The sequence below is a fragment of the Corvus brachyrhynchos genome, unplaced genomic scaffold, assembly GCF_000691975.1.
Source record: "Corvus brachyrhynchos isolate BGI_N302 unplaced genomic scaffold, ASM69197v1 scaffold279, whole genome shotgun sequence".
Classification (NCBI taxonomy): Eukaryota; Metazoa; Chordata; class Aves; order Passeriformes; family Corvidae; genus Corvus; species Corvus brachyrhynchos.
The window spans coordinates 1790511-1817808 of NW_008246060.1; the positions used below are offsets into that span (position 1 = coordinate 1790511).

A 27298-nucleotide genomic window follows, 5' to 3' on the forward strand; every position below is an offset into this window, starting at 1 on the left:
GTAGGGAATGTACTTGAATGCGTTTTTGTCAGGATCAACAGAGGCTCTTCACAAAGGACTGGAATCTCTTGGAGCCCTGAGCCAGGGGCAGGGGCAGCTGTCCTGTGCCCCCTTGTGCATCGCTCTTGCTGCCAGCTGCTCCATCAGCTTGTTTGTAGTGCAGGCTTCATCTTGGAATGAATTTCTCCCCTCCTCCAGCGCTTCTAGGGGAGGCTACCCAAGAGTTCTGCTCCTGGGGCCCCTGGAAACCTTCCAGTTTTTTTCTGTTCAAATTTGCTTCTAACCTCTGTTTACCACTATGTTACACATGAGTCTGTAGGTTGCTGCTGACCGGAGTCTTGTGCTTCATTTTACCCCTCAGCATTCTTCCTTATATTTACTCAAAATTCCATACTTCATATGTTTTAGAGTGAATTTGCCATTTATGTCTCGGATTCATCCTGTCACTGACTACAGTACTTGAATCTCTTCCTCTTCTGTCACTTGCTGTTGATAAGACTCCTGTTAGAAGTCTTAAACAATACTCTCAGCTTCCTTCAGTGCTTCTCACTCCAGTCCTCCAGCTGTGCTGTTCCGCCTGTGCAAAATTTCTGTTTATTGATGACAGGACACCATTTTGTGTTGCAAGCCCTCATGTTCATACCAGTTTAACCCTGCAGTCATCAAACATTCCTTTTGAATGTGTCGGCCTGTGGAATATTCATATAAGCAGATATGTGTGTGTATCAGGTTTTTAATAAATAGTGGATTATGACAGCAACATGAAAAAATCAGATTTTGCGTTGAATTACATAAAACAGCTTCCAAGGAGAGAAAACAGTTGAGTAACTACTTCTGGTGTTCCCATTATTATGGTAGGGAGTTTTTACAGTTTTTGGTGTTGTGTCTGAAAATGGCTATAGTTTATGGTTTGTGATTTAAGCTTTGATAAATCAACAACTTCTCTCTGCTTGAAATGTTGTCCTTAGTCTTTAGTAACTGGATAGGTTTGGTTTGTTTTTCTGAGTTCTGTGGTACCAACAATTCAAAATGTGGCAAATCTGGGCATAGGAGAGAATGACTTGGGAAGAGCTCAATGGGAGTGCACTCCTCTGGCTGGGAAAGTGGGCTTTCTGCAGGAAACTTCTCACCCCAGCCACAAACAGATTTTACTAACCTGAAAAGGCCGTAGGCAATTTAAAACCAAAAAGATTTCTGACAACATTTAGCTTGTGAGGCGTTCGGATGAGCAGCACTTGGACCCTGAGTCCATGTTCTGTGTATGATAAAGAACTGGAGAGGGAATCCCTATGCCAGTGCAGCTGGAATGAGATCTCTGCTCTATGATTTGCAGTTTGTAAAGTGCCAGATCAGATTAATACAAGGCTGACTTTGTCTTCGGAAATCTTACCTGAGACTGCCATTGAGAGGTGTCTTATCCTGCTGTCCGTTTGCTGACTTCTTTGCTTGCCAAGGTTTCCATGCTGAAGCTGGTAATATTTACATAGCTTGACTTCACAGAAAAATAGTGTCAGTGAAATTCTACAAAATTCTCTTGGTGGCCCTAAAATAACCATTTTGTAAATATATACAGTTCGTTGTGGGGTAATAATGGTATAAAGCTCTTAAACACATTACCTGAAATTCACCTATGTATAATGTGACCGTCTTTAAGTTATTAACCATTCTGCGCTGTCACAACATTTTGAATTCCATGCTTTATAGAAGAAAGAAACCCTATACTGGAAATGTGGGATTCTCAAGTATCTGTTAGCCCTGGAAGAAAAGGTGCTCTGCTGCTGTGAATCCAGCTTTATGATCATTGGGGGAGAAAATTCCAAGCTAATTTTATAAAAACCTAAGAATTGCAATGTGGTTTTTAAAATTTTATTAATAACACAAGTATAGTTTAAAAGAAAAATTATTTCTTTTTCTGTAAAACTTAATTGAGGCTCTTACATACCTGAGGGAGTCAGTGTAATCCTGAGAAGCTGAAGTTACTCTGTTTTAATATCCTTTCTGTTATTGGTCCTCTAATAAGAGTATCCCTAAGTGTTTCAATTGAAGTGAGTTTGTGATAGTTTTTTTTATTGACGGGATACCCATTGCCACCAAATTCTCATTTTTCTTTCACACTGCAGCTTTTCCCAACAACTTTTGTATGGTAACAGCCTTTGGCTACTGTGGAATTCTTACTGGGTCTAATTGCAGACTTAAAACTGAGACTTCATCACAATGTTTATCTTTGCCTGAAAATAGGTTGTTCCTTTTTCCCACTTCGGCAGTGTAGCATTATGCTTCTCTTTGTCCCAAAAATTGATTGCCTGTTTTCTTGAGGAAGTTTAGGTGTATTTATCACCCCCAGCATGCTGTTTCTGCCAACTTGTGCACCAACATTGAGTTATTTCTTGCAGTGTTCTCATAGAAATGATGATTTTCTGCAGTGAGTGAAATTGTCTTTGTGCTGCTGAAGCAATGGAGTGCTATTTGAACCTTGTTTCAAGGCTGATGTTGAGCTCTGTGGTTTATATACCACCCTCTGACCACAGAGGTTCTTTCCCAAAGGACAGGAATGCACGCAGGTGGATTTATTCAGGTTAATGCAGTGCCATTACCATGCTATGGACCCAGAAATAAAATGACAGAACCCTGCAGTTTCCCTCTCAACAGGTCTTCTTTGTATATGCCTTGACAGTAACAACATGAAGGTGAGAACATAGCAATTCTGGATTAAAAACATTGTATTTGACTTGATTGAAACTTGGGTAAAAGTAATGACTGGGTTTCTTTCTGCCTGTCTTTCACTGAGGTTTTCTGATAGTCCTGGTGTTGTCATGTTTTTCTTGGAATGTCAGGCTTTTGGGGGACTCAGAACATCAGGATTTCCCTCTAATTGGAGCTCTAGACGTCAAGGTGGTGGTAGATCTGTCACTAGTTTTGTAGAGCTTGGTTCTATATATTTTTGGTTCTTAAAAATGTGAATTTACTTGATAAAGGAGAATTTCCTGAGTGCCCTATTGCATTGGTATAACCAATATTTTTAAGTGGTTCATAATCCCAAAAATTTTGTGTGCTTCATTCATTGTGTAGTGTTTTGCTGATAGAATAAACTTGCTTTTAATGTTTTATTTAGTGTCTTTTATAAAGTCATGGTCATTGTGCTTTTTTTACTATGTTATTTATGATAAAATTCAGAACTTCTGCATGAAACCCCTTTTCTTTTAATAATATTTTGATAAAAGGGAAGCAGTAAATAAATCTGAAGACCTGGATTGCTTAGAAAATCTCTTGTCATAAATGAAACAGAATCACAGAATCAACTGGCAGTTGATGTGACTAGAAGGAACAGACAGTGGCATATGAAATAATGCCATGTATAAAAATAGCAAATTAGGGACACTTATTTTTTCTGGTAGTGCAGGAACTTGTGCTGCTTAATAGAACTAGTAAGCGACACATTCAAAATCCATTTTTGTCATGTAAAGGTTTCTTGTTAGACGCGTTTGCTAGCAGCAGCAACACCAATTTAAACACAGAGTTGAGTAACGGCTCAAACGGGACTGGGTGATGTTTGTCAGACCCTATCTTAGGCCAAGTACAATGTGTTTGACATGAGTTCCCAAGTTACCCCCTCTGACAGAGAATAACCCTCTCCTGCCTTTTCCACAGACGCCCGAGGAGCTGGAAGATGTGTCTGACCTCGAGGACGAGCACGATGCGCGCAGCCGTACCAGTGTTCAGACCGAAGGGAAGACGGACCGGGTATGTGTTACTGCGGGCATGGGGAAAGCACTGTGATCGGGGGAATGCTGCTGTGTTCTGTTCCTATGAAGTCACTTCACAGTTGAAGTTCTCTTACTGGCAAAACAGAAGTAGTAGCTTGTAGGTATTTACTATCAAAATGTAATAAAAGATCCACTAAAGCCTTCAAAGATCACATTTTCATGTATGGTCTTGTACTTCTCAGCTAAACCAGAGTACTACTTTAAAGGGAATGCTTTTCTTTGAAAAGAAAACCATAAATAAGACATACTTCAGAGGGCACAGAGTGAGAAGTACTTGCTGAAGACAGCGGTAGGTAGGGAGCTGGCTGTCAGCAAACGGAGGCATGGGTTGGTGCTGTGGGGAGATGTCTCTGGGATGTGCTTCTCCTTGTGAGGTGGAAGGGACTGTTACACATGGACTGTGGTTAATACAGCTAAAAACCCACAGGACTTTAACATTATAGTACAGACATTTCTTTTTTTCTTTTTACATTTCTCCCTAAAATAATAGTTACTGTACTGTAAATATTCCTTTTTGTGGGATCTTGATAGAGGTCATGGCTTAAAGCCTGATTCTATAGTTCAGAAACAATTTTCCTAGATTTCAGGTCCTTCTGTAGGAGCTGTAAATGGCACATTACCCCCAAAAGCAATAGAAAATTATAGCTGTGACTAAATTATATACGTATGCACTCAGCCTAAATCAACATATTGACAGACACCTGCACGTACTTTTTTTTTTTAGAAGATGTCTTAACAAATCTATTTGCTACTGCAGCAGGAAACAAGAACAGTGATTTAAGGCCTCTTTGTTTGGAGTGCTATTTGATATTGATATTTGAAGATTTATACCCAGAACCTGTTAAGCAATATGAGGAATCTGAGCAGGGAAGATGTATGTTAGGGTTTAGGGAGTGTGTGGTTTTGTGTGGTGCAGCAGCTTTATGTGCTGTTGGGAGGCTGTTGTGTGCAGTGCTGGCACCAGGAATGCCTGTGTTCCAGAAGTGCTTTGGCAGGATTGCAGAGCAACACTTTTTCCTCCTTGAGTTCTTTCTCTTGGGCATTTCAGCTATAATAATTCAGTTTTATTTATACATATCTGGCTCCATATTTGTTCTGCATAGCAGCACTCTTGATTCCTCTTGCTTTGTCAAGAGTGTTGTAATTTCTTCGATGTCTCATCTCTCACTGCTCCAACAGGGAACTGGTGCCTTTTTTCTTTCTGTTTTTATCACAACGTATAAAACCAGATGTGATATGTGTATGCCACTTGTTACAAAGGCTACATCTTAACTAGCAAATCCTGTTTCCCTTATGTATGAAAACGTCATGTATTATTAATCACACCTTCAGAAGCTATCTCCATAAAGAGAGAGGAGAGGTTAGTGGTGAGATAGTAGGACTGAGATTTGACCTTGTATTTATCTTCCTGACTCATCTTGAAAATGCTACTTCGTTGATCTTTTCCCTCAGATAATTTCATATTTCTGAGATGAATATGGGAGTGCCTGTGGCACCATCCCATGCTGGGGGATACAGGTCAGCTTGGGCAGTGTGCTGTGAGATCTCTGGGTATTGAAACTGGATAAAAATACTGATTATTATTTTGTAGGGTGATTTTGTATCCTTGAAGAGGTTCCTTCCTTAGGATAAAAGGAACTATAAAAACAGGTGTACTGCTTGTGGATCCAAGGACTAATGCAGTTTTTCCTAGCTGGAAGTTAGCTCTTCCTCTGGTGGTTGTGTGTAATTTGTGTAGTCACCTCTGCAGGCTTATTACACACCAATTTATGCCATCACGATCAGTGTAATTCCACTGAGGGAGGTAGTGGCTTGTTATCCTAGGGTTCTGTGTTGAAGAGAAGGGCAAGTAAGATTTTGCCCAGTTCATTTTCAACTTAGAAGACAATGTACATGTTAATGATCAGGACAAATGATTTTAAGTGTTTGAAGTTACTAAATTAGTGATGAGAACACCTTCATTTAATTTCAGAGTTGCTGCTGCAGATTAAGGTTATCATATTGGGGGAGAGGCAAAATGTTTTACCTCATAACATAATCCACTTAGGGGTGGTAAGAGCAGAACTCTTTCAGGCAGCCACACACCCACATTTTTTTGTCTCAGAGTTCTGCAGACAGTTTTGTGAATGCATTGACAAAAATGTCTGATATGAGGATGATTTTTTATAGTTTTGTTGCACACTGTGTTTGTGCAACAATTCAGGGCTGATAAAAAGTTGACTCAATGTGTTGTGTGAATTAGAAAATCCTGTCTAAGTTATTTCATTGTTTTATTTGTATTGCATTTTAAATACAGTGATCAATTATATTGCTCTAAAAATCTACTAAATTCTAAGAAGAGAGACTGGATAAAATAGCAAAGACCAAGAAGAACTGTTGATACTTGCATAAAAAGTAGTTAGAAGGGAAGTTAGGTTTGCCATCAAATTAATTAGAAATTCTTATCCAGGTAACAAATACTTAAATGTCTAAGTTGCTACATTAAATGAAATGCTGGCATACATTATCAGGACGCAAGTGCTATTTTGCTAATAAAAACGCCAATTTTAGGATATTTTGTTAGTTTAATTTTTATCAAAGCCCTACACAAGCATGGAATACTGATGATAAGAATTTAAGAGTAATGAAAATAGTTACTGTAATTTTGAGTAGGTTCTATGAATAGTAATTGTGACACTTGATACATAGCGAAAGATTCCCTGTCAGGAGTCATGCTATATCAAAAGCATTTAATTTTCTTGCCAATTTTTAACCCAATTTCCATAAAGGGAAGAGATTAAGTTACAGAAACACTCAAGGTTGTAGCAGTATATTATGTACTTCTACAAAGTAGAGCTGGAAAGAACCCCAAGAACTCAGCTAATCCAGCCATTTGGGCTCAGAGAGAATAAATGTACTTCTTCTTGACATGCATATATATGAACTGCTCTCTCTACTTAGCTCATTACTGGAATTGATGGTTTATTGGAAAGTTTTTGTCTTTATACCTCATATGTTGCAATTAACATGTTAGCACTCATCTTCAATGAACACAGAGAATGTGAAGCTTCCTTTCTGCACGTATAATTTTTTGTATGTACTTGTACATCCTTTCTCTGTGGCCTCTCTCTTTCGGAAGCTCCAGGTTGAATAACACCAGTAACCTTAATTTACTCTTCAAGGTAGTGTTTTTGGTATGTCCTTTTAGTCTCTCTCCTCTGGGTGCTCTGCAGTTGGTAATGGGTTCTTGACTTTTGTGTCCAGATTATTTATATTGCAAAATGTGTGAAGCCACCTGTGATCTCAACAGCACAAGTGTGAGGTTTGCACCATTTCCTGCTGTGTGCGTAGTTCAGAAGGAGTTTTGTATGAGGTTTGCCTTTCTGCCAAGAGCACAACCTTTTATCACCTGTAAATGCCCACCCATACAACTGCCCATGACTGGTTCTGTCTCAGTTCCGTGTGTGTGTGCTGGTGTTTTTTCTTAGGGGCAAACCCTGTACTTGTCTCAGCTGCAATACACCCTCTGATGTTTTCAGATCAGTTCTCAAGATCACTTTGAGTTGCAAACCAGGCCTCTTTCACTGCAAGTGTGTGATGTGTTACTCTTGGTTATGTGGAAATACTAATTCTGGGGTCAGGGCAGCTACATTCACAACTTTTCCTGATAGATCCCTTGGCTTGGCGTGTGTTCTTGATAAGTGCTCTATGAGCACTTTTCTAACCAATATCACATCCACCTAGTGGAGATTACATCTAGACCTTATTTCTCCGGGTTATTTATAAGGATGACATGAGAGCCAGTGGCAAAGCTCTGGTGAAGCCAAGACTTAGGGCATTGTTGCTTTTTCAGCTATAGGCCTATGGCCCCAGGACAAAGAGAAATTACATTTAATATGACACTGTTGCATCATCTAAGCCAACCTTTTTAGTAAAGGCTCATGCAAAAATGGCATTAAACAGTTTGTTTACTATCTCCCAATAGTTTTACCTCTTTATCTGGTTTATCCAATTATATTGTATCTAAAAATACAGCAGAACTGTCATGGCAGAACAAATGAGGCACTCTCTGGACTTGTTTAAGGAATGCTGCACTTCAGCAGGCTTGCTGCAATTCTTGAAACTGGGAGAAGGCAGCTGGTGACAGCAGGTAATAAAATATCAAAAGAAATGCAGCTGTTCCCCTCTGTCAGTATCTCACACCCACACAGTTCATCTCTGGGGGTGTATATTCACTTTGCAGGGAATGCTGAATATCCAACATTCTCTCTGTGACCTCTTTATCCAAATTCAAAATGTTATTCCCTCAGTAGGGAAAATAGTAGTAAAAGGTGGTGAACACATCTTACTCATTTTAACAGGATCCCTTTCGGCTCAGTGGTGTCTTCATGAATGCACTTTAAAACATATTGGCAATCAAACAGAATCTCAGACTCATTGGGTGATTTGGCTTGGAAGGGAGCTTAAAGATCATCTAGTTCCACAGCAGGGATGCCCCTCACCAGGTCAGGTTGCTCAGGGCTCAGATCACATGTGTATTTTATGACAGTGGTCTGCAAAATTTTTTCAAGAAATAAACAGGTAAAGGTCACAATTGGAACTGTTGTGAAGCAGCTTGATTGAAATATATTACTGTCTTTGAGTGATTTGCAAGGGTCCTGTTCATTTTCACCAAATGTTCAGCTGACTGCAGCAGGAGAGCAGGAACAGACCAGAGGGCTTCTTGTGGCTGCTGAGGCTGGGGGGAATGAAAACCTCAGCTCTCAAGACAAAGCAGGGACACAAATCGGTTCTTTTGGGATCTCTGCTGTTACCTTAAAACTATGGTATGTGAAGAGCAGGTTATTTTGTGTTCTTGCTTGTAAAAGCTCTGAGAAGTTTTTCATCTGCTTGATTGGGAAACTGGAGTTTGTTTCTTTGTAACCTACGAAATTGCAGAAAAACAGAGTTTTCCTCTTTTCTTGTCTGTGCTTACATGACATGTTGCAGCCTACAAAGTTGGAAGTGTTAAATAGTTTTCAAGGGAGATTCTTTGATCTTGATTGAATGTATTGTGCTGCTTTCTGTTGCCTTTCTTTCCTTCCTGGTCCCTGTAAGTAGTAAGAATGGTGGTGGTATGGATCTGGCCCAGTTGTTTGGTTTTAGGAGTCAGGAAAGAAAAAATGTCTGTCAGTTCGAGATTCAAAGAGCATAATCATAAGTTTATATGACAGTCAAATCCTTGGAGTGCAGCCAGAGACAAAGGTAGGCAAAAGGCTAGTTCTTAGGGTTGGGATGTCATTGGCAAGCAGTGTACCAGGGAGAAAGGAGTCAAAATCTTCACCAGTTAGTTATCCCCCATGTGTCCTTACATGGCCTTAAAAGTTCAGTTCTTTTCAGAGAACTGACTGAAACGTGGAAAGGTAATGAAAAGAAACACCAGTCTCACAGGGTAAGTCAGGTTGCAAACGGGGCAGTTCAAATAACATAACTCCAGTGTTGGAGACTCCAGCTCCCAGGGACCAACAGCCTTCTGAAAAGTTAACTCAGGGAAATTTAAGAAAAAAATCTATACTTTTTTTTTTAATAGAAGGAAGAAAATATCAGAAATATAACTTCTCCTCTCACCTAGTCCTAACTGTTATCTGCTACTGCAGTAATAACATTTTGTCTTAGAAGTAGTGAAAAAATAATTTTCTCCTGGTGGACAAAATAAGCCTGCACTCAAGTAATCGTCATTCAATTTAGATCTTTATTTCACAATTACTGTTATGTTGCCTATTTCAATACCAAGTTAAATCTATGCTTAAAAGGCTGTGTATACAATTGCTTTATTTTGTTGCTGTACATGGTTTTATAGCAGTTTGAGGGAAAGGAGAGAAAAGACTAAGTCAGAATTACAGTTTCCTCTGCCCCTTTGTTCCAGTGGATAATGTGTCTCATTCCACCTGAAGCTCATTATTGTTGGCAGATAGCAAGATGCTGTATGTCACAGTTCCCTCATTAAAATGTCATCTTTCTTGTGGTTTCCATATCCAGGCCTGTAATCTTGAACTCAAAACAGTATTGAAGCTGGGGGCTAGAAAATACCACAGACATCCACCCATCAGCAAACATGGATGAGATCATGAAAGTTCTCTGCCCTGTGTAGCCCAGCTCAGGGTTTTTTAACAACGTGGGAGAAGTAGCCTCAGAATAGTTGCACTTTCTAAAATTCTGTGGCTGTAGGGTAATTCTGACCACAGTAAGATGGTTCCTTCCACCCTTAACCATTCTGTGATTGTGTGTGATTCCGTGATTGCGTTTACAGGTACATGTTGGGAAACCTGTAATTTTCAGTAATTTGTGTAAGTGAGAACGTTAACCCTGTGACAGCAATTCTAGAGTAAATAAAATCTCTGAAAAGGCACAGCTTGAAACACATACACATTATGTATAAAACTGATCACCCATTTTATTAATTATAAACAATTCTGCCACAGCCTTACCTTTCCATTTTATTGGTGGTAGCTAATGTTTTCTAAACAAGAATGAGTCACAAAATATATATTGTTAAATTGCAGAGTACTGACTGTGTTAATAATTGCTGTGTGTAGATGTGAGTTCCTGGTGGTCTGAAGGGAAGCTGTGAGATAAGAACCACCGTGGCAACCGAGCCATCAGGCCCAATGGGGCGGGGCTCCTCTCTCCTGGGGTAGGAGGTATGAAGGGCCAGGCCAATGTAATATCCTCACCCCAGGCTGCTTCCTGCCCTGTTCTGACACAGGAGGGGTGCCTGACCCTTGTCTGCAGCAGGCTGCTCATCTTGCTCATGAAGAACATTGAGTAAAAACATTTCTCTCACCATGCTGCATTTTCAGGAGCTTTTGGTAATCTTATTCATGTGGTGATTTCTGACATGTTCATCTATTCATCTTCTGCAAAGACAGAAGATGCATATTTGAGCAATTAAATCTTTTTCAGTTCTTCAAATGATAATATAGAACCTTCTTAGAAGAGAGAACAAATATACCTGAGAGTTTCCGGACAATTAACCCTTTTAATTGCTTATTTTGGACCTCACTCAAAACTGCATTTTGTAACTTTTACATGTATCATACTTAAAACTATTTAGGCTCCTTAGCCATAAGAAATAGGAAAATGTATCAGTCATAAAGGCTCTTTGGAAGAATTTAATCTTCTTTTTCTCACTGTGTTAATATTAGTGGTTTCAGGAACACCCCTGTCCCTATTACACTGAGATTATTTATTTAGCCCAACCCAGTGACAACATACAAATTCTGAAATTTAGAAGTGCTCAAACTTGAACAGTTGGCTCAGGCCATAGTGTGTTTGAACTATGTATTTATTAATATACAGTGGTTTTGTTTAAAGAAAAAAGTACTCTGACATAGATATTTTACAAATCAAATCATTCTGTTTTAGGCCAAGATGACTCAACTGCCAGAGGCTGAAAAGGAAAAGATAGCTGAGCAAGTGGCTGACTTCAAAAAAGTCAAGAGTAAGCTTGATGCGGAGATTGAAATATGGGATGATACCAGCAATGACATAATTGTTCTGGCCAAGAAGATGTGTGTGATTATGATGGAGATGACTGACTTCACAAGGTAATTACGTAAAGAAAGGTTCTTCGATAGTTATAAATGCTGGAGGCCATTGTCACACTGTTACACCAGCAAACAGAGTTTTTAATGTCAGCTCACAGCATCTCCACAAAATTGAGTGGATCAGCCAATGCAACATGTCAGGTAGGAGCAATGAACTGTTGGGGGATTTAACGTTTTGAACTATGCTTGTCCCTAATTTTTTTTCCTTTGTCCTCTTTTATTAATTTGCTGGTAGGGTTTTTGCAAATGTTTTAGCACTCCATTTCTGCTCTCAGTGAAAGGGAAAAAGTAACAAAATAATCTCCATTTTAAGCTGTAGATGTCTCATTTCTTGTTCTTTCTACTTGTATCAGACTGTGCTGTCAAGCATAAAACACACTGTACAGAGCCCACATGTGACAGTGCACATTCAGACTCATACATATTTTATATCCCATTACTTGCTGTTGCTTTCATCAGAACTCTTGTGCTGCTAGATGTAGTTTTAAAGAATGAAGAGTACCACAGCAGATAGGCCTCAAAGCTGGTATTTCTTTCTGCTGCCACTATGTGTTTGATGATGCTCTTATAACAGGAAATAAGTTTAGGTGCAGGAGCTTTTTCTGTCGTGCTCTGAATTAAATGTTCTGTAAATCTCATCAAATTGATTATAACAAAGGAAGATATTGGTGGTGGTGTCTGTCCATCCTTTCCCCCTCCTGGTCTACGTTAGCAGTAAAATAGTTGCTGACAGGTGAAGCCTTAAAACACAGCCACTCTTGCAAGACACATACTGCCTCATAAAATAAGTCCTTTCATGCAAGATACGAAGAACAGTCTCGGCCTTCTGGACCAAACTCTTTGTGGGTGTCAGTGAGCAGGGTTGCATCAAGCTGAAGCAGCTGTGACAGAGCTGGGCTCTGGTGCAGGCTCCTTCTGGGGAAGGCAGCTGTTGCATTTTATCACACTGGCACTTTCCAAATCCACCTGCAGGTGAGAGAGGTGTAAAGACTTGCATGGAGAACTCTGCAATCCATTATACAGCTGATTTTAAATAACCTCCTTCAGTAAGAAGTTTGGTTTCTTCTTCAGTGATGCCAGATGAAGTCTGGTGAAAGGAAGATTTGTATCTGTCTGAGCAATAGGTGAACTCTTGTGGCTCTTTCTCTTATTGTTGCTTGTCAAAGGTGGCAGTTATATGTGCTGAGAAGCAAAGCTGGCTTTTCTTTTCCCGCTCTGTGGAAATCTGGGAACAGATCATAGAATTGTTTGGGTTGGAAAAGACCCTTAAGATCACCGAGTCCATCCATTAACCCAGCACCACCATGTTCATCACTAAACCGATTTACCAAAATATGAATGTTGATCTAGTCTCGATATCCAACTGAGACGGACAAAAACTCTCTAACAGTTTAGAGTTAGAAAGTGTATGTTTTATTGGCGCCGGACAGCTGCATGGAATAGCTTCCTAATATGCAGTGTCAAGGTATAGATGGTTACAGAGTCTATTTATCCACAGAAGTTATGAATATCCAAAATATAAATACATATTTATAACAATGACCCCTCCTATTCTCCGCTTCGTATGGAAATTAGCTTTAATGTCATTAAGCATGCGTAGTATAGTTTCTAAATTGGGTCGGTGGTTATTATCAATTGAGGAGTGGTCTTGAAGATGAAGAATAATACTCTTCCTTACTTGAACTTTCTACCTCTCTGGGTTTTGACATTAAAAATGGGAAACATCCAGTTTCTTCCGTATGACTCCTGAATAGTATCCAGATGGGAAAAATTAGCAATTGTTTTAGATTTCTTTAGATCTATCGATCAATGTTTTCTGGTTCTCATTATAAACACAGCTAAGCAAATATAGAAAGACAGTTAATTAATTATCTGCAATTTAAAAGCTTGTTTCTAACTTAACTGTTATTAACTCTTAGTCTCAGGTGGACCTACTTCCTCTAATTCTAGCAAAACTTATCTTTAACTAAAATCTTAGAATCTTAATGTTTCCTTCAAAATCTGTGTTTCAAAACCATGTCACAAAGTGCCACATCTGCATGTTTTTGAGCACTTCTGGGGATGGTGATTCCGTCACTTCTCTGGGCAGCAGCCTGTTCCAATGTTGAACCACCCTTTCAGTGGAGAAATTTTCCGTGATAGCTAATAAAAACCTCCCCTTGGTGCAGCCTGAGACCACCCCCTCTCATCCTGTTGCTTGGTCCCCTGGGAGCAGAGCCTGACCCCACCTGGCTGCACCGTCCTGTCAGGGAGTTGTAGAGAGTGAGAAGGTCATCCCTGAGCCTCCTTTGCTCCAGGCTGAGCTCCCCCAGCTCCCTCCGCTGCTCCAGATCCTTCCCCAGCTCCTTAGCCCTTTCCTGGACAATGCAGGGCATGAATATTGCAGAAGCCATAGCAAACACCAGCTCATCTTAGGGTCTGAGCTCTCCAGTCTGTAACTCCCAAGTTCTTGAACATGAAAGAAATAGAAGATCCTGACATTTTGTATTTGTTACATCAGAAGATACTCAGAAAAATAGTGAATTTCTGTGTTTGCGTCACTCGTTACGTAAGCTGATTGCTGTTGTTCTTCAAATGGTATTACCTTGCATTCATTGTTATTGGATCCCAGTGAGTGGCTTTCAAAGTTTTGGTCTTTTTGCCCTGTCTTCTGTAGAAATAAAGAGCAAGAAATGGCCTGACCTGCTATAACAGTTTTAGTAATATTTTAGTGGAAATACTCTAATTTCTCTGATGATTGGCTAAAAATGTACAAGAAAAATCCCAGGGTTGCATTTGGTTTGTTTTGTTTTTCCCTAAGCTTTATGTTTAAATGGAGCAGGAGTTTTGTTTTCCATTGCCAAAGCAGACTTACCAATTAAAAAGATATTTGCCAGTAAACATAGCTAAGTCCCTTTTGCTCATCTAAGGGAATGTGTATCTATTCAAGCAGTGCTTTGGATCACAACACTGGAACTTGTAATTTCTGTTGAGAAAGTAGCAAGGAAGGGTCGATGGTTTAAGCATAAAGGGAGCTCTGCTATGAACTTTTTGAGAATAGTTTTACTGTTTTGCTCTTTGAGCACTGTGCACCAGGGAAAGTTCCTTCAAGCAGAGAACTGCAGGATGTCTCTGTGCCGGATTTTCAGAGCACTTTGATGATAGGAAAGGTATCACCAGGGCTCAGGTAAGACTGAGACACCAGGCAGAGCTTGCTGCTGTGTCAGAGGTGATTTTGTAGATGCACCACAGAGAGAGACCAGCACTGGTAATTGACCTGGCTGGGCTGTTCCACAGCCTGTCCTAACAGCGTGCAGCCCATGGATTCAGGATTCACAGTGCCTGTCGAAGCCTCTGGGACAATCCCTCTTACTTTTCTGTGGTGTAAACAGTAAATGAGAATCGCTGGGGTTTTACCCCTTAACCATTTTGTAGATTGTTAGATTCCAGATGAGGCCATATGAACACTTTGTTTAAACAAAAGAGTGCAGCTCTCAGCAGACTGTTCAGAAAGTGTCTCATATTTGTTCTTGCTACTTGACATTTGTTTCTAAAATGGCATCAGTATCAGAGTTAATACGAGAAATATTGTGAAAATAGCAAAACAAATGAACAAGACTTGAAAAAAATCTACCAAAGCCATCCTCCAAAAGCTGTCTCCCTTTATCCTTGTAGTAAGACTAAATGTAATTCTGCTTATACTTCTAGTGCTTCCAGGATTGCAGCTTGGCTAAACTTTTCTCTCTGTAGTACTCTTGGTTAACATCAAGCGCAGCTGCCCCATCAAGCAGGGCTCCTCACCTGGTAATAGCCACAGTCCTCAGCCTTTATTCATCTGGGCTTCTAATCTTTGCTTGGGAAAGGAAACTAGGGATCTAAAATGAAGATGGGAAGTTAGATGGAAGTTCTGTAGTTACTGGGACTTGAAGAGATCATGGGACAGACAGAGGACAGAAGAGGGATTCTTTTCCTACTCAGGTTCATCTGTGAAACTCCTCACCATAACTCACTCTTTGATTTACTTTTCCTGGTGCCCCTTCCCACTTCAGAGTTACTCATGATCCTCCTATTTCCCATCCAGCAGCCAGATGATTTTGAAATTCTGTGATGCTTTGTCATTGCATCCTGAAATCTGCTGCCTTCCTTGCCTTTTTCTGGCCCTTCTAGCCCTCAGATTTGTTTCAGCTCCATCCAGCTTCTCTCACTCATGTGGAAATCGCGTGTCCCCGCTCTCCTGCTCAGTCTTGTCCCCGTCACCAGCCCGGTTTGTCAGTGCCACAAAAGATAATGGTACCTTTGTTGCTAACCTTCCCAAACTAAGTGCCATTGCAGTCATAGTTCAGCTTGAGATACGTGTATGAACTTCCCCTTTCCCTCCCCTCCCTGCTCATCTCAGGAGTCCATAGCTACTCAGTGTTTGTGTCATAAGCTGTATGTGAGAACAAACAACTTCCACTTTAAAATTATTTCATCAAAAATCACCTAAAGATTTGAGGTTGTAGAAGTTTTGTCAACAGAGGTGTTTTCCAGCTGAGTCATCAGAAAGGAGAATTATTTTGGAGACAATGACTTTTGGGCAAAGAAGGTGAACCTCTCCTTAGGGTTCTATATTAAGAACAACTTCTACTCGTGTTAATTATGTAAAGACGTTCTTCAAGGTAAATTTGTTTCCGGAGCAACAGCAGTTCAGTTGTGTGTGCATACTTGCATGTGTTTTATCATGCATGCCTTGTCAAACAGGGCCAGCAGGATTTCCTTGTTCCAGCATGGTAGGTTAAGCAGATATGCTTGGCTGTTAAAAAGAGCAGCAGAATTGCATTAGCTACAGTGGTGCCAGTGCTGTTAAAGGTCTTGCAGTGCTCGAGGATCCCAACTGGCCTGCCAGGACTGCGCGCAGTGGCCTCGGGCAATTGTTGCTCTCAAATAAACATGGGCTCTCAGAGTTTTGATGGATTGTTGAGGAGTGCCAAGTTAAACCATGTAACACAGTCAGCTGAGACTGTTCCTTCTGCCTGAATGTCACAGAGCTTCTAATACTTACACAAATAAGTCAGAATTTTGAAGGCAGAAATCCAGTATGCGTGTCCTGCCCATCTCAAAAGCTTGTGACTGAGTCTGAATTTCTTTTACACTACTACTGTGTCTTTATTAATGATACTTGCATAGAATATGGTATTTCATGTGATACTTATGTGGATGCTTCTGCCACTCCAATAGTAGAAATAATTTCAGCTGATTCTTAAATATACACACCGGCAAGTATTTAATCTGATTTGGCAGTTGCTACTCAATATAGTTCTAAAAATTAAGTGCTAAATATTCATCCTTTGATAATAAAATTTCTTAAAAAAATGATAAAATCCAAATATATTACTTATTTTATACAACTCTGTATTCCAAAGGGGAAATCACCTGATGGATTGAAGTCTTAGACCCAAAAAAGAAACATTCCAAGAAAAAAAAAAAATTATTTAACAGTTTGGCTCTATGACAGCGTTACTCCAAGTATTTATATATCCGCTTTGCCTGCAAGCTAAGTGAATTTATTTTCCTGTAGTAGGCATAATTACCATCAGTAGTAGTATTATTAAACAAACACAGAAGATGATGAATGCACAGTCTGATTTAGATCCTTTTGTTAGGGGATTAAACAGTCAGAGTTTCCTCAGTGACACAGGTTCTGGTGGTGGCAGTGTGCAGCTGCAGAGGCTGTTGGGGGATCAGAGGCGCTCACACACCCTTCACATGGTTGGTGCTTTGCAGGTTAACAAAGCATGGTAAATACTTGTAAACTAACACAGCGAACAGCTAATAGCCAAAATAATGAGCACAACGTTTCTTCCTTTCCTCTGCAGCATTTGTGGTAAAGTACAGCTGACTCACACACAGCTGCAGTCAGGAAACAGGTTTTGCTATTACGCATGACTGGAGTGGAAGTACTAAAGGGAAAGGATAAATGGGAGCTGCATACCAGCATCACAGTAGGAAGAAGACAGGTACAAACACAGGCCTAGGTGCATCAGCTTTGTTTTTGCAGTCATCTTTTCTGTCAGCTGCTGTTCCTTAACCACAACCGTTTTAGGCACTTCTGTTCTCTGCCTTCGCTGTCAAGCCCAAACCACACATTTTCTCTCATCTCTCAGTCTTGCTGCTGACTGCAGGCAGCACATGACATTCATAATGCTCTGATACAGGCAGGAGAGACTTCCAAGTCTAAACTGTTCTCAGAATTTCTGGGCAAATAAAAGCTCTTTAGCAAATGTCAGGTCAGAAGGATGTTCTGTCACTATTTCTTCCTTCTCTCAGTGACATAATTACATCGTAGATATCTTTCTGTACTATAAGCATGTGTAATTATTTCACAGTTTATCTATTGCCTTTTTCCTTGGAAGGGTGAGGCATTCACAGTTTCATTCAAAAACTTTTTAAAAAAGGTGCTTTATCTGTGCAATTTCCGTTTCCTTGGAAGAGAAATGAAAGTGAACATAATACTGTCCTATTACTGAGCTATTGAGCTTAATAGTTGCACTCAGACTTTTGGTAGAAAGATGACAAAAAATTATTTAGGTTGACATTTGACCTTTCTAATTTCTACTTTTTATATTGCCAATGCTTGCAAACCATTTAAAAAGAAAAAATTCTTCTTTTCCTGCAAGAAAAACAGATACTGATACAAGTAGCAGGGCTCAGAAATTGAACCTTTTTTTATGAACGGAGCCTTTTTCGTGTGGACATGAAAGTTAATTTAAAATAATGTTTTAATTGATTTCAAATAGTCACTTGAAGCTAGAATGGAAAATTACTCCTAAATTTCATGTATACAGGTAGAAACCTGGACACAATCTCACATGAGAATTCTACCAGTCATCTGGTTAAAAGTCTTATGTAAAACCCTTCAGCTTAAAACTTCTGGTGCTTAAAACTTCTGCTTGTGTGATGTGTTTAGTTGACTTACTGCTGGACTGTGTGAAGCCACTTCTGAATCATTTCTTGTGTGCTGTAGGATGCCTCGTAGTCATGGAAGCTGTGAAGATTAATTCCTCTGATTAGAGCAATTACATGCTCTACATCCTAAAAGAATTTTATAAATTGAAGTGCAAGAAAATGTGTTCCATTTTGAACAGTAAGGCTCTTAGTTGTGCTGTTTCTGTAGAAATCCTTGGTTTGTGCTGATGTGTTAGTTATACCTCACGTGTCAGTACAGGGCAAAGTGGTACTGACACAACCTCCTTGTCTCAGTGCCCAAGTGTGACTGGTATTCACTTGAAGACAGGGGATCCTCAAAAAAACCAGAGAGAACAGCTGTTGCTTCTTCGGTATTTTTCCTGTAGTCCTGTGTAAGATTTCAGTGACTTCCTTGCATTCTTAGAAATGTTACAATTAGTGTAACAGTTATTTCAGAGTATCTAGTATTTACAATCCTTAGCATAAAAGCTGAGGGGAAAAAAGTGAAGAGATTAAGAGATGTTTGTTGGTTGGGCAAATGAGGAACTATTGTCTGTGCCTCATATATGTAGTCAAAAACAAATTAATAAAATGGAGACATAAATATAACAAAATCAAAAGCAGACAAACAGGTCTTTGTAGCCTCTGGTAGAAATCCATCAAGGACCAGAGGCAAATCAACTGCAAAATCACGGTGTCATTACAGCAAATGCAACCCTATTTTAGTGACAAACTGTATGTCTTGTGCCAGAAAGAGCCATCTTTTGCCTTTTATCTTTTGGGACTGCTGTAGTCAGGACAGAGGAATTTCAGAGCTCTGAAGTATCAGCTTCTGTCAGCAGAGGCATCAGGAGTGTAAAGAGGAGTTCAGGCAGTAATTTAACAGCTTCCAGACCAGATTTCCTAGGCAACTGGGAGGGCTGTGGTGGGACATCTCCTTTGGGCACACACAGCAAGTCAGAACAGTGCGTGTGTGAGCAGCACAGTGCCCAGCCTGGAGCTGGGGGTGCCTTGCAGCAGTTCAGGGTGTGCTCTCATCATTTCACAGGGTGGGCAGAGGTGGGGTCAGCCCCTTGGCAAGGGGGAACAGGAGCCTTTGAGCTCTGGGCTGCTGCTCTGACTGCAGCTGCTCCATTGCCATCGCTGGGCATCTTCCTCCTTGTTCTGGGGGCAGCAGGAGCAGCATCCCGAGACTGTGAGGGCATAGCCCAGCTGCTGCCTGAGGGAAGCAAGCCAGGGTCCAAGAGTGATCCCAGTGCAGACACAGCTTGCACTGAGTGCTGCTCCGTTCAGCAGCATCGGATGTAGGAGCAGCACAGGGTGCTGATAACCACTGCCAGTCCCAGCCAGGGAGAACAAGGAGCAGCTCCAGTCCCTCGAGGGGCACAAAGCCAGGCTGCAGCATGTCCCTGAGCCTGTCCAGGAGAAAAGCTGCTAGCTAGGCAGGGCCAGCACCCAGCCAGAGGGCAAGGCTGGGGCAGCTGTACCTGTGAGCCAGGGCTGGGCTGGCTGCAGGGCAGAGCTTGACTGGAGCTTGTGGGCTGTGGGAGGGGCCCAGGTGAGCCTGGATAGGGCCACTGAGGGCCACTGGTGCCCTGGGGCCGTGGCACAGGGGGGTACAGGGGAGAAGGTTCTGAGGCCGCTCCCGTGGCTCAGGCCCACCCAGAATGGGAAGCCAAGATCACGTGGGATACTGGATATGAGGTGGTGATCAGTGATGAACTGGAATTGTGTTGTCATGACAGTGTTCAGGGAAGTGACAGTTTTGTAGCATTCTCCAAAGGCACGTCATGGAACCTGCCTTTTGAGCCTTCAGTGTCTTGACGCAAGTCTTGTTTTTATGTTTATTTTGCTCAAGCTGTTATTGGATGAGCGCACCCAGCAATGTCTCCTAGGAAGATAAAGAAGCAGTCATTAAAAAGGCAAAGCACCTCTTCTAGCTTTTTACCCTTTAAAATATAGGTCTATTTTTATGGGATTTATTTGCTATATTTTGTATATGCTATATATTTTTGGCTATAACACCATATGTTCAGGTTCCTCCTGAATTAATTAGCAGAAGTTAGAAGCTTAAAACTTTGGAGGACTTCCAAGAAATAAGACTGGAAACTTTTGCAGTTATCAGCCTCTTCATTGGAAGGGTAGGCACAGCAGTGAATTAATTACAACCACAAATTTGACATAAAATATTAGTTACTTTTTTTTTTCCTGTGAATTTAATGCTGATTCAAATGAAAGCTTTGCTTCCTTCTACAAGAGATCAGTCATGTTCAGAGTATGATGCACACCCACATGTCTCTTGACAATTTATTGTTCAAGAATGGATGTATGGCAGTTACTGCACTGTTGACCTGGCTGGTGAAACAGAAGTCTGGACTTGTCACTGTAGAGTTTGTGAACTTGGTAATACAGATAGTACCTAATTGGGGTACATAAAAATGAGTAGTAGTTTCGGATAGTGAAATAGAAAGGAGACAGATCAGTGGGAATTGCTTTTGAGTCTGAATAGGCTCTGCAGAGCTGGTGACAGCAATTTGCTGCTACTCCTCAGGGGGTTGCTTGTAGCTACCGGGATGAGATGACTGCAGTAAAGGGGTGGTGTTGTCTCGAGTGCCACTCTGATCTCGGTGGGGAGGCAAGTGGGCAGTCTGCAGAAGGGAATGAGGGACAGGGACTTCCTTGCCATCTTCCTCCTGCTTCTTTTCCCTTCACAATGCTATCAACTTTGTATATCAAGGTTTCTCTATCAGAATATAAAACAGGGAAGAAATTTGAGGCCTGAAGTCCTGTTTTCCAAAGCGAAGAGATTTTATAATACAAACTATCTTCTTTTACATTCACGTGTACAATAAGTCCATAAGCATTGGAGAAAAATCAGGTTTTGGGTCTTTGTGTTCTGGATGTGTCTCATGTTGTTGTGTAGGTGAGGTGAAGGCACAGCATACCCTGAAAAGCAGGTTGATGTGGTACCCAGCTGTATCCAAATCAGCTACAGGCTCCCCAGTTTGTCTGGCTTTGGTTGTTTGGGATGCCAGAAGTACATTTTAGGCTGGGGAGAAGGAAGTATGGTTAGAATTTCCTTTACTGAAGTGTATTACTTCAGTTGTTCCTAAATGATTATTTTATTTTTGCTTTCCCCTCTTCCCTAGACTGGGAATGGCAGCAGTTGCTGTAGCCACCCTTTTCTGTGCAGATGAAGCCATGGTTATTTCAGAAGCTTTTGCTTTTCCAGAATCACTTCTCCTGTATTATTTCTCATCCCTCTCTTCACCCTACCAAATGTTTGACTTATTTTTCTCTGAGTGATCAACCCACAGGAAATAATTTCCACAGGAAAGAACCTTTGGTTTCTTTATGGCCACGAGTCAGGCTAGGATGGAGTTGCCATCTAGTAAAATATAACTGTTCCCAGAAGCTGCAGGTTTGCAAGCAATCTTACTGTATTTCCTATGTAATTAATTTTATTTAGTAATGTTTTGGTTTAGTTTTCTTTCTGGAATATGCACACTTCTGAGAAAAACTATGCACAAATGCTCACCTTGGGAGCACGGCAAACAACAGAAACAGTGCTGAACTGCTGTTTTCTGCTGAAATTATGACTGGAGTCTGTTCCAACCTTTTTTAATTAAACCAGGACCTTTCATGGTTTGCACAGCCTGCCAATGGTTTTTTCTTCCAACACTGTATGGCACATTTTTCTATTCAGTAGTTTTGGCAGCTGCTGCTTTGGTACTTTTGGGGATCAAAACTGTCTTTCTCCTTATGATGTCACTGGCAGTGGCACTCAGCATCTCTCAGGACACCTCAGACTTAGATGGAGTACTGCTGTTCATAAAGGTTAGCAAATAGTTTTGCCTCTCTATCCTCCTGCCTTGTTGCCAGGGTGGGGCACAGGACTGGAGGGCAGAAAGAGCATGCCCTTAGCGAGCCTCTAGCCCAGCCCCTGAGCTGGTAAGGAGACGGCTAAAAGCAGAAATGCAGAGGGATCTGCATGGCAGGTTGCAAGTGTAAAATGGTCTTTCACAGTATTTTCTCAAACCTGTCTCAATTCTGCACTGTTAAGGTCATCTGAGAGCTAGTCTTATTGCTAGGAAGGAGTGGATCAATAATCCCACTGCTTGTGGGTGCTCTGTGAAGGCGGAGGGAAGGAGTGACACTGTTCAGTGTATCTGGGGTGGGTGAGAGCTAATGGAAGGAGTTTCAGAGTTCAGTAGGATTACTTCATTTCGTGGCAAACCTGTTGTAAAGCTATTGTTTAAAGATCCCTGCTGTAGTCATATTTCTATCACAGACCATTGAGATCATTGCTACACAGGCACCTCTATTACTCCCCTAAAATAAGTAGCTGACATTGTCATTGAGGTCTTCCTTATGTTGATGGAAAGGCCACAGGTCCTTAATATACCAAGAAGCAAAATAAATAAAATACAACCAGAGTGGTAAAGGAGGAGGGGAGCGGTGTTGTGAGCACTACCCCAGGAATGAGTGCTCTGGTGGAGATAGTGTGCTTCTGATCAGCGCAGCATCAGAGAAGGAGGAAACAGGAGTGTAGTTCCTGCTTTTCACCATTCAGATCAGCTTCCCACTTCCACCTGGATGACTTGATCACTAGTTCTGTTCTGTCCTGAGGTGAGTCTGTCTCCCCGTAGAGAGCTGAAGTTAAATGTGAAAGCTAGGATTAAAATTAAGAGAAGATGGCCATTTACACTTACACTTTTACATTTACACCTTTGATTTACTTTGAGCATTAAGCAGTGGTTTATTTTCAATTTTGTTCATTGGTTTAAACATCTTTTTCCTGTTGGCCGAATCATCTATGCAGAGCAGCATATTCAGTGGGTAATGGCTGAGAAGCCTCTTTGGGATGTATGGGCCTGTGGTAATTGCTAGACATATGGTAATGCTCTGCTCTTAAATAGCTTTTTTTTTTTTGCTAAATAGTTATAAACAGATCATAGGTCCCAGTTAATTTAGTGCTTCAAGGTTTCTGTACTGGAGTATGCATAATTCTGTTTCTCTCTCTGGAATGTTTTCATTATTGCTTCCTGCTCTCTGTCAATACTGCTTTTCAAGTGGGCCAGTCAGAGGTAGCAGATGAGGATAACATGAATATTCTAAAAGTGATTTCCTTAAAGGGTTCTCAGTGCCTGTACAGGAAGGCAGGGGCTGCAGACACCAGATGCTGGACATCTGCTAGGAGGAACTGTGAGAGCTTAGTGCTGTGTTACACCAAGGGTTTGGCGTGGAGTGGGAAACACAGGATATGGCAGGAAGGAGCTGCTGCCAAGGGAGTTACTGCTGCTGGAAGGGGTATTGCAAGTGTCCAATCAGTACTGCCTTTCATTTTGCATTTTTGCCTGAAACATGTTGTTTGCATTTCCAAGTATTCAGGGCTATAAATGGGCAGGTCCTATCCAGATGAATCATTGCAGTTTACCCATCTCAAGAATGTTCTGTTTTTCACATGGGGTTTTTGCAGCTTTCCTCTGCACAAGCCATAACTTTGCTTTTGGAACCAGTCGTTCAGTCTGGATTAATAAAAGAGTCAGTGAGTTACTTATCTTTCATTTCCAATACCTTTTTTAAACTGGCTGTGGGATTTTTTTTGACTTTTTATCCTCCAAGGGGTTTTCCAGACCAATCCATCAGATTCTCCACAAGAGCAGTTGCTGTCCACAGTGTGGCAGGCCCTGAGGCCCCAGGATGCCAAAGCTCTCAGGTGCTGGCTGGCTGGTGTTTGAGCAACAGCCCCTTGTTGACTTTGGGAATGCACATCCCATGTTCCCAAGGGAGAACCACTTAGATAAGGTCTCCCCCTGGCTTCTGATAGTAGGCAAACCAAGTTAGAAGGAGGGTGGGAGGAAGAGTGATGATGGGGCTGTTGTAGAAGGAAGTCCTCGCTAAGTTATTCAGGGGCATTCTTTCCATCTTTGCTGTCTCAGCAGCAGAAACTCTCAAGATTTGTCAGGATTTCAGTGAACAAGCAGCTGTCTTTACTGCATTCCCTGCCAAGGCAGTAACTTATTCCAGAAGTTCTCTTCAATTTTAAATCCTGTAGGCTTGAGGAAACAAGCTGCCACTATAATTTTAGGCCTTAGAAAAAAATGTGGTTTAATACTGATGGAAAAATTAGATGAAGTGGTGGTGTTTTTATTCAGGGCTACCACATTATTTTTTGGGCGTGTTTTACTCAACTTAAATACTCCCTTCCCCATTTCCATGCTAGGGAATTTTACCTACCATGACACAAGAAAGAAGTTTCATTCCCTGGAGAGCCTGTGCCAAACATATTTTCAAATGCTTTTGTCTTGACACACAGCAAAGTGACAGTGACCCTGATGCTGATGACAAGTAACTTGCCTGGCTGAGTTGTGTCAATTGTGTTCATACAAATTTTCTGCAGAAATTGTGTGTCCCTTAGAAAAGTCTCCTGCCTTCTTCATTGTTAAGAAAACCTCGAAGTACCTCATTAATGTAATCAGGAATGGCTTGTCTTGCTGAGGTTGCACCAGGAGGTCCAAACCAGTAAGGAATGATCTCTGTAAGCCCCAAATTCTGGCTGCAGTTTGCAGTGTCTCAGCCAGGCCTTTCAGCAGGTGAGTTCTTGCATCACTGTGGGGAAGGAAATCCCCTCCTCACCGCAGCATTCTGCAGCAGGAACGATGGATGCTCTCTAATTGCCAGTCTGGAGCAAATTCCATATTCTTAAAAGGGTGGAGAGGAAAGCAAAGTGAGGTAAGCTTTGAACAGCACTGTAAGAGACAGGATTGTCTGCCAAAGGCTATTCTAGCAAACAGCACCCTTGTTAATAATTTTTCTCATGTCTTTGCTCTGGGTTTTTCTGTTTCAGGGGTTTTTTTTGGCATCAGTGGTGGATTCTAGCCAGTGCCAATATTCTCCTCTCATATTCCCACTTCTCTCTTACCACTGTGTGGCTGCAAGAGAGCTTCCTCACTGCCATTTGATGAGCAGACAGAAATTAAAACCTTCCATGTTTTAACTGCTCTTTTCTTAGGCTCATATAATACGTCAGTGCTGATAACTCAGAACATTATTAAAAATCTTTGTACGTGTATTATTTCATGTCTTGGCACTTGAGATATGTTATTGTAGGAGAAACTCACCTACCTCCAGCATTTTTTAATTAAGTTTCATGGTTGCTGAGCAAATCCTGAAAATGAGACCCCTGAAGGCTGAGAAAAGAGAAAGTAAATACAAAGAACTGCAGATGTATTATTTCAATTCTCATGGTGTTTGTTCCAGTTCTGTGCTGTTTTAGAGCCTGACTCATGGTGTTTGAGTGCTTGGGGCTGACAATACAAATTTCATTCACACAGGCTCTACGTTACACTATGTTTATGTAAGCAGAGCCCACCATGAAAAATGGGGGAGATCTGGGGGGATGGGAACATCATAACCCTTTTCCTTTGGTACTGCAGGGATGTTGATAACTCTCAGTCAACCGTATAAATGAGAATTTGTTTATTTGCTTTTTTTCACAAAGTATGAGCAAGGCATGTATCAGATTAATGTAGTATTAAATTTTCTTGTTCCTTTCTTCTTTGTTTCTGTTTCGTGAGCTCTTTTACTCAGAGTTCGGATTAAAACGCAGGAGACGCAGAGTTGTTCTTTGGACTCAGATGTTTATTATTTCTCATCTAGGGTACAGCTGCACGGAATGTGCCTCTAAGTTAACAAGGTGGAAATGGCCCCCGAGTGCTAACTTCCAAGGTCTTTTAAAGCCCAAATTACCCAATTATGGAATGCCCAATTAATTTATTTTTACTTATAATCCAATAACTAATCATTCATGTTCTGCACTGCGGGTTTTTTGAACCAAAACCAGATCACCCAGGCTTGTGAAGAATAAGGAAGAAGAAAGAAGAACTAACCTACACCCAAAACTCTCCATCTTGTTACATATATATTATTATATTCCAGAATCCTAAATTCTCTGAACCCAGGGTTCCAACATCTCCCCCTCCTGTTTGAACGATGAACACTGCTTTGACTTCTTGGTTAAACCATTGCTGGATACACTGAAGTGGACAAGGTACAAGTACCATGATGACTATAATGACAATCAAAACATACACGCCCACTTTCAAAAGCTCTCTTCACAATGGAGCGAGGCTCAACAAATTGAACAACAGATCATCCAACCATGATCATCTTTCAACTTTGAGGATTGTTTTTCAACCATAAATGCAGCATTTGTGGTCCTCTGCAGGGCCCTTTGCAGAAAGGAGAACAAACATGGCACAAGGAGGAAAATGAGAAGGGTAACAATTATAATTAGACGTCCCATTTTAATGAGATCTTTGATCCATTTTTACTGAGCCAAAGATTTCCAATTCTTGAGGTTCATAGGGTGTCTCAGGGAGAAATTTAGTCCAGACACCCCATTCCTCTGTGGGATTCATGATGAAACGTGAAAGATATAAAGAGACATTTTTTGGTACTGGCCAACTGTCTACTGGTAAACCGACCAAGCAGGTTGAGAATGGCTTTTCTGGACTTAGTCAAGTCAAACAAATGGTATCCAAGCCTGAGGCATTGGCTAAGGTCACCCAAACATTGGTTTTTGGTTGACGCATGGGCAGGATAGCGTTACTTAAGGCAAACAACGAAATAATAAGGTACAGGTATGATATGTGATTTAGTTTCATGCTTCTCTTTGGTTTCTTTTCTCAATCTCATTCTGGGACAAGTGTCGTGGGTTCGGTTTCTAACTGGGCAGAAACACCAATTTAGTGTAGTGGTTTGTCCCAAAATACTCACTACTGGTTATCTTCTGTGAGATAAGGATTAGGAGAAACACAAAGCAGGCACCAAACTTGAAAGAATATAAAGAAGTTTATTAACAGACCTAAAAGAAGGGAAAAAAAAAAAATTATACCACCTTCAGAGCTCTCCTCCTCCCCCCACCTTCCTCCCTTCTCCCACTGACAATGTAAAAAGACAACCCTTCAGATGTTCAGTCTGTTTACCACTTCCATAATAACCTTGTTCAGTCCATTTAGAAAGAGAAGTCTCTTCTTGCTC

At 41.0% G+C, this 27298-nt stretch overlaps 1 protein-coding gene across 4 annotated transcripts in view; it reads left to right on the top strand.

Annotated features, from left to right (window-relative positions):
- Nucleotides 1-27298, top strand: part of CTNNA3 (catenin alpha 3) — a 431590-nt gene that overhangs the window by 359700 nt on the left and 44592 nt on the right. For all 4 annotated transcript variants that reach the window (XM_017746366.1, XM_008642756.2, XM_017746365.1 and 1 more), the window contains 2 exons: nucleotides 3649-3741; nucleotides 11148-11329. In XM_017746366.1, coding sequence (XP_017601855.1) covers nucleotides 3649-3741; nucleotides 11148-11329 — 275 coding nt within the window. The remainder of the gene's footprint in view (nucleotides 1-3648; nucleotides 3742-11147; nucleotides 11330-27298) is intronic.